Source organism: Eurytemora carolleeae, unplaced genomic scaffold (genome assembly GCF_000591075.1).
Source record: "Eurytemora carolleeae unplaced genomic scaffold, Eaff_2.0 scaffold1297, whole genome shotgun sequence".
Classification (NCBI taxonomy): domain Eukaryota; kingdom Metazoa; phylum Arthropoda; class Copepoda; order Calanoida; family Temoridae; genus Eurytemora; species Eurytemora carolleeae.
In genome coordinates, this window is record NW_019397237.1 from 74,172 (window position 1) to 85,339 (window position 11,168).

Consider the following 11,168-nt stretch of genomic DNA (forward strand, 5'->3'; position numbering starts at 1 on the left):
CGTATATAAAGTACATGAGAGTATAGGAATGAGGTTGCGTATATAAAGTACATGAGAGTATAGGAATGAGGTTGCGTATATAATGTACATAAGAGTATAGGGATGAGGTTGCGGATAGACGTATATGAGAGAATAGGAATGAGGTTGCGGATATAAAGTACATGAGAGTATAGGAATGAGGTTGCGGATAAACGTATATGAGAGTAAAGGGATGAGGTTGCGTATATAAAGTACATGAGAGTATAGGGATGAGGTTGCGTACATAAAGAAGGAACTGATTGACGCAAGATCGCGTAAAGCTGCTGCCGAAGATGACCTAAATACCGTGAAAGGAACTGTTGAAACACTAAACAACAATGTCAATGCTCTCTCTAACGAAGGTGACACCCCTCCTTCTGAACAAACTTCTGTGATTATGCAATTCCGGATTAAGTTCGCGGATGCAAATATTTGTTCGCGCATTTTCGAACATTTACAAAAATCAAAAACTTTTGGGCAAATTTTTTTGTAATTTTGAGCATCCATAAATATTCCCTGGGGTCATGTGAGATCCAACACAAAATTTAGGCCCGATCGGTTCAGCCGTTTTGACGTTTATTGGACACAAACAGACAGACAAAGTATATATAGACTATAAGATCTGTCTGGTTTAATATCTTTAATCTAATATATTTCTGGTTTAATTATCTATCTTTTCTCAATATATTTCTCGTAATAAGCTTCTCAGTATTTTCTCTTTCATGGAGATGATTAGATCTTCTATTCAAGCGTTAGATAATAGAAAAAATACAAAAGCTTTCTGAAAATATATTTTTAATTTTTCAGGAGAATTTCTTAAAGAGCAGTTAGGAGCTACGGAGAAGAGGTTGCAGGAGAAAACTAGGAATTCAAACAAACAAATTTTTATTTATTCAGAGCTAACAAATTTAGAATTTTGGATATCGAGATCAATGCATGCACTTAATCTTCTCTTTTTCTTAATCTTCAGATTAATTAACTGATCGGAATTAAGGATATTCCATTTTCAGCTGAGAACTTCTAACTTTTGTGTCGGATACTCATAATCCCGATTCTTTGATCTCGATATTCACGTGGCCACTTTTAATTTGAGCAACAATACCATTTCAGTTTATCCTTATACCTGGTTAAACGTCTGACTGGAAAATTACTATGCGAGATATCGAATAAAGATTAGATTATTCGGCAAATAAACATATGATCAAGCTTAAGCATTGTATCAAAATCCACAATACAAGATTTCCTAGCTCAGAGCTCGGAACCTTTAAATGAGATATAGCACTAATCATCAACGCATAAATTCGATATCGACATCACAGTACTTTTAATTTGAACGATGTAAGGGTAACATCCATGAAGATTTTGTGACTTATGACAGATATTCAACCCGTTGAACCTCACACTAAACTAAACTAGTGGGTTGGTCGAATAGGACTATGATAGGCCAGGTACTGTAAAAAGTCTGGCCGCGCCAGCAAAGTTAAAACTAAGTTGGCATAGGATAGGGTCGGCCGGTATTTGCGTCACTAAGGCTGGTACAATGAGTCGGTCCGGTCCGAATTCAAATTGACCCTAGACCCCGGTGACCTCATTTAGTTTTTCTGAAGGGATTAATAGTACAACACAGTTTCGACCACACAATATTCTTCGGAATAAACTTGTAAAAAGAAAAAACGACAAAATTCCCAAAATAATGAAATATTGTAAGAATATTTGTTCAGCGAATCTGAACATCTCTCCAAACTTCTCCTCTCAATCCAATCCCAACCTGGACAGGTACTTTTATACTCGGAGTAATATCTATCCAAGAAAGTTAGAAAACTAAATTCAACCAAAGGAAATGAGTCTTTGCCACAAACTCGAATTTTCTAATCTCTATATCTATTACATCTGATGGTGTAAACCTTTGATATTTCAAACTTGGATTATCTATTATTACAGAACTTATAGTTTGAAATATCTAAAATATTCGACCATGGGTTGCAAAAATATTGGAATTAGAAAATCAGAGTTTGCGGAAAAGACTCAATTCCTTTCTAATTATTGTAGAATCTTAAACTATCCTATTTTTGAAAAACTTAATAGTTAATATTTCTAGGATGAAAAAGCCAAAGTTCAGATTGAAGATCTGCAGAATGAACTACGAATATCCCAGGTATATTTATACAGAAGTAAAATGACCAATGAACGCCGACTTAAATCTTGAAACATTAAATACCATTTCAAGTGGAACCAACCATATTTGAGCCGCGGCTCAAATTTTTTAATTCTGCCTCTGAGCCGGGAATTTAAGAGAGTATCGTTGAACAAAACTCACGAGTTTCTTATTTGGGTTCTAGACATTTGCGTAGATTTTAATTAAAGAAATAAGAAAACCTCATGAAATAATTTCCTTAACAAAAATATTGGTATCTACAAAACTGCCCTGACCCCATTCATAAAACCGGGTTTCCGATACTGGGTTTCATTACGATACTCTGTCTTAAGCTTTGAGCTCAGGGTGCTTTACGCCCATCTTCGATTCTAACTTTTAATTGATCATAAGCTTTAAACGTTGAGATATAAAATCTAGTTTATCTGTTCAGGATGAGGTGAAAGCAAGGCTGAATGAGATCTCCGGGATCAAGGATCGACTGAGAACGGAGACAGAAATTGTCCAACAGAGAGATATAGGAATATACCGATCCACTTAATATCTAACTATCTTCTTTTTTGGGTTTAAAATTAGAAATATCTAGTTCTTAATAATTAGATTATCATTGAAACAAAAAATATCCTTGAAACAACGAATTTCCTTGACACCAATGAGACCAAAATTATCCTTGAAATTAACCAAGATTATCCTTAAAACCATGATTATCCTTGAAATCCTAGCATTTAAACCAAGATTATCCTCAAACCAAGATTATAATCTTAAAAACCAAGATTGTAATCATTGAAACTGGGGTTGTAATCATTGAAACCAAGATTGTTATCATTGAAACCATGATTATAATCCTTGAAACCATGATTATAATAATTGAAACCAAGATTATAATCCTTGAAACCATGATTATAATGATTGAAACCAAGATGGTTTTTAATGCATTTGTATTAAAATGTAAAAGTCTAAAAATCAAATAAAAAAATCATCATCGATTTATATGTAAATATTCTAAAATGATATAACAAGATGATTGCAATATTTTCTAGAAATCGCTCGATTGAATGGACAGGTAAAACAGGGAGGGAGGGAGGATATATTGATGGTTAAGGATGGGGGGGGGGTAGGGGGGAGATAAATATTTTCAATGGTTTTGGTTGGTGTATGTTTGGCCGGTAGAAAAGGGAGGGTACTGGAGAGGGGGCGGGGGGGGGTATGTCGTGTAACTTTGGTTGGTAATTAAGTATCGTAGGACTAAAAAGAAGGATAGATTTAAATAAGAAGAAATGAAACAAAGAACGTAAAAGGAAAAAAATATGAATAGAAATGATATGTAGGGAAGGAAAATTTTGGTTTGAAGGGAAATAAAAAAGAATCATGAAAGTTGAATGTAAGAAAAGAGAATGTGAACAGGGAGAAAAAGAAGGAAAGAAAGGAAAGCAATGGGATATAAAGATAGAATGGAAAAAGGGGAAATTATAAAAGAGCTATGAATGCAGGATAATTAGGATAGAGCGGAATAAAAAACGAAAGATTAAAGATAAAAAGAAGAAGAGAAAGTATAAATGAGTTAGTAAAGGAAGGAGGATAAAGATACAAGAGCAGAACAAAAAAGAAGAAAATTAACCCGGAAGTTTGTGGTTACGGTGGGTGAAAACCACAACTTTGATACCCCCTCCTATTCTTCTATACTCCCTTATTCTGGACCCCTCCCTGGTAGACAAGAAGAGGAGTTCCTTGGACCGCCCATCTTAACCGTTGAGTTGACGAACCAGTAAAGGGAAGGGGGGGGGGGTAGAGAGAAGTGGGCGGGATAGGTGTCACAAATCTTGTTCCCAGAATAATTCCAATATTTGTTTATTTCAAGCTCTAACCTGTTTTTTCCTCTCTCTCTTGTATCTTTGTCAAGGGTAAAGAAATTGAGTCTTTGCCACAAACTCAGAATTTCTAATTCCTGTATTTTTTCAACCAGATGGCATGGACCTTTGATATTTTAAACTTAAATTATTTGATCTAACAGAATTCTTAGTTTAAAATACTTAAGGTATATGACGTTGAGGTGCTGAGATATAGGGATTAGATAATCAGAGTTTGTGGCAAATACTCAATTCCTTTATAACATTTGCTGTACAGTTTAATAACCCTTGCTTTTAGGTCAGCAGCTCAGTTAATTTTGCGCCAAATTGATTCGAGGATTAGTTTAAGTTTATGTATGTAATAAGCTTGTACAGTTTTCACAAGTTGAGTTCATGAATTTTGTGAGATTAACTTATAAAAACTGTTTTTAAATTTACCTTTATGAATTGTTTGTGATATAGGGTTTAAGGGAGGATGCAGATATTTTTTTGTCATCATAATTTGTTCTGCAATCCACAAAGCCGGAGAAAGGAGATGGAAGTGATTCATTATAATTGTTCTTTGTTACTTTTTAATCCATTCAATTTATTGTTTTCGGTTCATATTCATATTTATTTATTTCATATTTCTACATCCGTGTTTATTTACAACATTTTAGTTCCTTTTCCCTACTTTACAATGATCCTTTTGTAGATTGTTGTCCAGTTTAGTTCTAGTTTTAGTTTTCTATTTCCAGGTTCAATTTGTTGAAGAGGAGAAGGAAATTCTTAAATCGAGATCAGGGGACGTAGATTCTCTCCAGGTTTAGTTTAGTCTTAGTATCCTCTGTATTCTATATAGCATCTATATCTTAGGTATTATTTGTATACTCTGTATTCTATATAGGATCTGTATCTTCGGTATGTATTATTTGTATCCTCTGTCTCATTTGTATTCTATGCATCCTAGAACCCTCTGAAACTCAGTGTCTCCGTATCTCTTTACCTTCCAATTCTACCTCTTCGTGCTATCTTCTCTGTATCCTCTGTATCTACTGAATCCAAGGGTATCCAAGGGCAACCCTAATATGTTTAGGCGGAGATAAATCTACTAAGGAACAAGCTGAACCTGGTCGTCGAGGATCTAGAGGTTACTAGGGAGGATAACTCAACCCTCTCCAGGTATACAGGATACTCAACCCACTCCCAGTATAAAGGGTACTCAACCCTCTCCAGGTATACAGAATACTCAACCCTCTCTAGGTATACAGGATACTCAACCCTCTCCAGGTATACAGGATACACTCAACCCTCTCCAGGTATACAGGATACTCAAGCCACTCCCAGTATAAAGGATACTCAACCCTCTCCAGGTATACAGGATAATCAACCCTCTCCAGGTATACAGGATACACTCAACCATCTCCAGGTATACAGGATACTCAACCCACTCCCAGTATAAAGGATACTCAACCCTCTCCAGGTATACAGAATACTCAACCCTCTTCAGGTATACAGGATACTCAACCCTCTCCAGGTATACAGGATACACTCAACCCTCTCCAGGTATACAGGATACTCAACCCTCTCCAGGTATACAGGATACACTCAACCCTCTCCAGGGATACACTCAACCCTCTCCAGGTATACAGGATACACTCAACCCTCTCCAAGTATACAGGATACTCAACCCTCTCCAGGTGTACAGGAAACTTAAAGATAGGGTTGTCAAAAAGTCGACGGAACTTGATAAATTCCATAATATTTGTTGAACTCATAAAAAGTTCTATGACTTAGATTCTCTAGTTTATTGCAGCGTACGGTTGATTTTATTACCGCTTTAATTACTTTTCCCGTTCATTAGCTTTAGCCTTCACAATCAAGGGTCCGGAGAACTTGAAAACATAACAAACTAGCTGTTTTTATAATTCATCCACATACCATAAGAGGTTCTTAAGCAGCAAAGGAAAAAGTTTTTTGTAATTTTTATCTATTTTATATGTTTTTCCTTGATTTGTTGTTGATGTATTGTAATGTAATTTGTAATGTAGATGTTCTGTTGATGTGTTGTTGATGTGTTGTTGATGTTCTGTTGATGTGTTGTTGATATTTTGTTGATGTGTTGTTGATGTGTTGTTGATGTGTTGTTGATGTGTTGTTGATGTGTTGTTGATGTGTTGTTGATGTGTTGTTTATATGTTGTTGATGCGTTGTTGATGTGTTGTTGATGTGTTGTTGATGTGTTGTTGATGTGTTGTTGATGTGTTGTTGATATGTTGTTGATGTGTTGTTGGTGTGTTGTTGATGTATTGTTGATGTGTTGTTGATGTGTGTTGATGTGTTGTTGATGTGTTGTTGATATGTTGTTGATGTGTTGATGTGTCGTTGATATTTTTTTATTTTTTTGATGTGTTGATGTGTTGCTGTTGAGTTGTTGATGTGTTGTTGATATGTTGTTTATGTGTTGTTGATGTGTTGTTGATGTGTTGTTGATGTGTTGTTGATGCGTTGTTGATGTGTTGATGTATTGTTGATATTTTGTTGATGTGTTGTTGATGTGTTGATGTATTGTTGATATTTTGTTGATGTGTTGTTGATGTATTGATGTGTTGTTGATGTATTGATGTGTTGTTGATGTATTGATGTGTTGTTGATGTATTTGATGTATTGTTGATGTGTTGTTGATGTGTTGTTGATGTGTTGTTGATGTGTTGTTGATGTGTTGTTGATGTGTTGTTGATGTGTAGTTGATGTGTTGTTGATATGTTGTTGATGTATTGTTGATGTGTTGTTGATTTGTTGTTGATGTAATGTTGACGTGTTGACGTGTTGTTGATGTGTTGTTGTGTTGTTGATGTGTTGTTGATGTGTTGTTGATTTGTCGTTGATGTAATGTTGATTTGTTGTTGATGTGTTGTTAATATGTTGTTGATGTGTTGTTGATGTGTTGTTGATGTGTTGTTGATATGTTGTTGATGTGCAGTTGATGTAATGTTGATGTGTTGTTGATTTGTTGATGATGTGTTGTTGATGTGTTGTTGATGTGTTGTTGATGTGTTGTTGATGTGTTGTTGATGTGTTGTTGATGTGTTGTTGATGTGTTGTTGATGTGTTGTTGATGTTTGCTGTGTAGGGAGCTAGAGCAGCAGCAGGTTCTATACGGTGAGCTGAGGAAGATGCGAGGTATGGGAGAGGAACTAGAGATGCTCCAGCAGGCACAGAGGGATGTTGTCATTGCCAGGCAGATAAATTATTACTTAATATTCTATACATTATTTTTAAAACTATTTAGATACTTGTAGTTTCTCCCTCTTCCACCTTTAGTGAAACTTAAAGTTGTATAATATTAGATTACTCGCTTGGGAACCCAACTTTGCCTGGAGTTTCTAAAAAAATTAACTTTCAAAGCTTCTGTCAATGGGTTCATGAGTTATGATCAGACGACCTATAGTTCTATCTAAATTAAACTACAAACCCCTAAAATCTAAACAACTTTGAACTTTTCAGATTTGAATTTTAAAAAAATATTACCCAAGAATTCAACAAAACATTAAACAGCTACAAGGAATTGAGTTTTTCCCACAAACTAAAATTCTCTCATCCCTACGTCTTTGCAACCTGAGCTGGGAACTTTTGAATGGTGGATATCTGGATTAATGCTTAATCCACTCTTTTTCTTAATCTCCAGATTATGCTTGTTTTCCTCTTGTTATTAATCTCCAGATTGATTAACCGATCGGAATTAAGGATATCCCATTCTAAAGTTTTCAGCTCTGATGGTGTACTTGATATTTCAAACTTTGAATATTTGATCTAACAGAATTCTAAGTTTGTAATATTAACATTGGGTTGTGGCGATAAAGGGATTTAAAGATCAGAGTTTGTGATAAAGACTCAATTCCCATAACACCATAAATAAAATATTATTCTGAAATAAAATATATATTTTACAGGGAAAGAGGAGAAGAGGCGATGAATAAATATAACGAGGTTCGACAAGAGGCTGCCAGGCTCGAATCTGAACGAATGAGGCTCCTCAGAGAGGTTTGCACATCCATCGGCGTTAACGTTTGAAAATAATATAGTTTAATTTTTAAGACTAAGAAATCGGTTTTTGCCACAAACTCTTTCTTATTTTTCTTATCCCAACATGATGATGTAAACCTTTAATATTTCAAACCTAGATTATCTGATCTAACATAATTCATAGTTTAAAATAGAAAAAGATTAGAAAGTCAGAGTTTGTGGTGCAAAGACTCAATTCCTTTGCAAAAATACTTTCTCAAAAGACTTATTCAAACATAGATTGGATAAAAATAAGCGGAAGATTTCGCGTTTACTTTTAAATAAGGGATTATACTATTTTTCTTTCCCACAATTGTATTTTATAATTCTAAGAAGATAAGATTAAATTAGGCTGAAAAACCCTACTAAACACCCTATTTAATTATTGCTGAAAGAAAAAGAAAAAAATGAAAAGAAATCTTTAGTTTGAGAAAATATTTTCTTCCTCTTAGTTGTTTTGCGAACAATTAGGCTAACCAAGCGAATATTAATTGGTTGAGTCTACATAAAATACACAAAACTACAGAAAAACAAGACAAAAATTGAAATCTCAGTAGCGGATGCAGGATTAAAGAGAGAACATTCCTCCGTTAAACAGGACAAAAATTGAAATCTCAGTAGCGGATGCAGGATTAAAGAGAGAACCGTCCTCCGTTAAACAGGACAAAAATTGAAATCTCAGTAGCGGATGCAGGATTAAAGAGAGAACCGTCCTCCGTTAAACAAGACAAAAATTGAAATCTCAGTAGCGGATGCAGGATTAAAGAGAGAACCGTCCTCCGTTAAACAAGACAAAAATTGAAATCTCAGTAGCGGATGCAGGATTAAAGAGAGAAACGTCCTCCGTTAAACAAGACAAAAATTGAAATCTCAGTAGCGGATGCAGGATTAAAGAGAGAACCGTCCTCCGTTAAAAGTAGACAAAAAATTTATGGATTTCCTGCAAAATATCATTACTTGTCATATCAAAATAAAATCCCCAATAGAGCAACTTATTTTGAATTAGAATATATTCATCAAACTAGATATTTAACAATATTCTTCCATTAAATTGATTAATCCACACCGGATTATTCTTAGATTGCTCAGTTGAAATCTGGTCGCGGGATTGGAGAACAAGATAAGATTGATCAAACTAAACCTGTCGGAGGTGAACCCGTCCCATCAGTAAACCTTCAAGGGAGGAGATTATTCCAGATTAAACCTGCTCGTCATCAATTTGATTTTAATGCTCAAAATTTTCCAGAATTTCAAGTCATGAAAGTTTAGTCATGCATGGAAAATTAGCTTCACAAGCTTGACTGAACAAGTTCCTGGTTTGAATTTAAATTAAGGAATATCTCCTGATAATAGATCATGGAGTTGAAGGAAATAACACGAAGGTTCAAGTAGTACCAGCAGAACCAGGAGCAGGAGAGAAGAACTCAGCTCTTCTTTCTCAGATCGGATCATTGAAACTCTACGAGATCGTACTTGCTATGCTCTTTATTAGTTTGATTTTTTCATGGAACCCCTACACTACTCCAATTTAATCTTGGCCTAGTATCCTTTACACTACTCCAATCCGACCTTCTCTCAGTCTCTGTACTCTACTACACTCCAGCCTTCTCCTAGTATCCTATACACTACTCCAATCCAACCTTCTCTCAGTATCCTTTACACTACTCCAATCCAACCTTCTCTCAGTCTCTGTACTCTACAGACTCCAGCCTTCTCCTAATATCCTATACAATACTCCAATCCACCCTTCTCCTGGTATCCTTTACACTACTCCAATCCAACCTTCTCTCAGTCTCTGTACTCTACTAGACTCTCCAGCCTTCTCCCAATATCCTATAAAATACTCCAATCCAACCTTCTCCTAGTATCCTATACCTAACTCCAATCCAACCTTTTCCTAGTATTCTATATCCAACTCCAATCCAACCTTCTTCCAGTATCCTATACCGTACTATTTCAATCCAACCTTCTCCCAGTATCCTAGACACTACTTTAATCCAACCTTCTCCTAGTATCCTATACACCACTCTAATTAAACCTTCTCCTAGTATCCTATACAATACTCCAATCCAACCTTCTCCTAGTATCCTATACAATACTCCAATCCAACCTTCTCCTAGTATCCTATACAATACTCGAATCCAGCCTTCTCCTAGTTTCCTATATACAATACTCCAATCCAACCTTCTCCTAGTATCCTATACAATACTCCAATCCAACCTTCTCCTAATATCCTATACAATACTCCAATCCAACCTTCTCCTAGTGTCCTAAACAATACTCCAATCCAACCTTCTCCTAATATCCTATATACACCACTCCAATCCAACCTTCTCCTAATATCCTATACAATACTCCAGTCTAACCTTCTCCTAATACCCTATACAATACTCCATTCCAACCATCTCCTAATATCCTATAAAATAATCCAATCCAACCTTCTCCTAATATCCTTTATACACTACTCCAATCCAATCTTCTCCTAATATCCTATACAATACTCAAATCCAACCTTCTCCTAGTATCCTATATACTACTCCAATCCAACCTCCTGCTAATATCTTATATACACGACTCCAATCCAACCTTCCCTAGTATCCTATACCGTACTACAATCCAACCTTCTCCTAGTATCCTAAAAAATACTCCAATCTAACCTTCTTCTAGTTTCCTATACCGTACTTCAATTCAACCTTCTCCTAGTATCCTATACAATACTCCAATCCAACCTTCCCTAGTATCCTATACCCTACTCCAATCCAACCTTCTCCTAGTATCCTATACAATACTCCAATCCCAGTATTTTGTACACCTCTCTCTCTCTCTCTGGAATTTTCTGGATTAAATCAGTTTAAAATTTTTGTTTCAATAACAGATGGGCCAAGGGGGAGGTGGATGGTGGGAAAGAGGTGAAAATGGAAGAGTGTGGACGGAAATATGGATTTGTCAGAGAAAAGGGTGGGTGAGGAGAGGGGATTAAAAGAAGGATGAAGTAAAGCAAGGAGAATTATTTAGAAAAGGGAGGGAGGGAGCTAAAGTAAAGGGAAGAAGGGACGAAAGATAGGGAGGGGAAGGAGAAATAGAAGAGGGAGAAAAGGGAAAAAAGT

General features: G+C 35.7%; 1 protein-coding gene across 1 annotated transcript in view; it reads left to right on the forward strand.

Moving 5' to 3' along the window:
* The window catches only part of LOC111712954 (kinesin-1 heavy chain), a 14,884-nt gene extending 3,964 nt beyond the window's left edge, over positions 1 to 10,920 (forward strand). Inside the window, exons 4-15 of the mRNA XM_023487715.1 lie at positions 247 to 380; positions 826 to 883; positions 1,740 to 1,794; positions 2,117 to 2,173; positions 2,604 to 2,691; positions 3,211 to 3,233; positions 4,755 to 4,820; positions 5,093 to 5,178; positions 7,130 to 7,237; positions 7,950 to 8,040; positions 9,142 to 9,241; positions 9,415 to 10,920. Of these exons, the coding sequence (XP_023343483.1) occupies positions 247 to 380; positions 826 to 883; positions 1,740 to 1,794; positions 2,117 to 2,173; positions 2,604 to 2,691; positions 3,211 to 3,233; positions 4,755 to 4,820; positions 5,093 to 5,178; positions 7,130 to 7,237; positions 7,950 to 8,040; positions 9,142 to 9,241; positions 9,415 to 9,593 (1,045 nt within the window). The 3' untranslated portion in view covers positions 9,594 to 10,920. The remainder of the gene's footprint in view (positions 1 to 246; positions 381 to 825; positions 884 to 1,739; positions 1,795 to 2,116; positions 2,174 to 2,603; positions 2,692 to 3,210; positions 3,234 to 4,754; positions 4,821 to 5,092; positions 5,179 to 7,129; positions 7,238 to 7,949; positions 8,041 to 9,141; positions 9,242 to 9,414) is intronic.
* Positions 10,921 to 11,168: the final 248 nt, after the last annotated feature.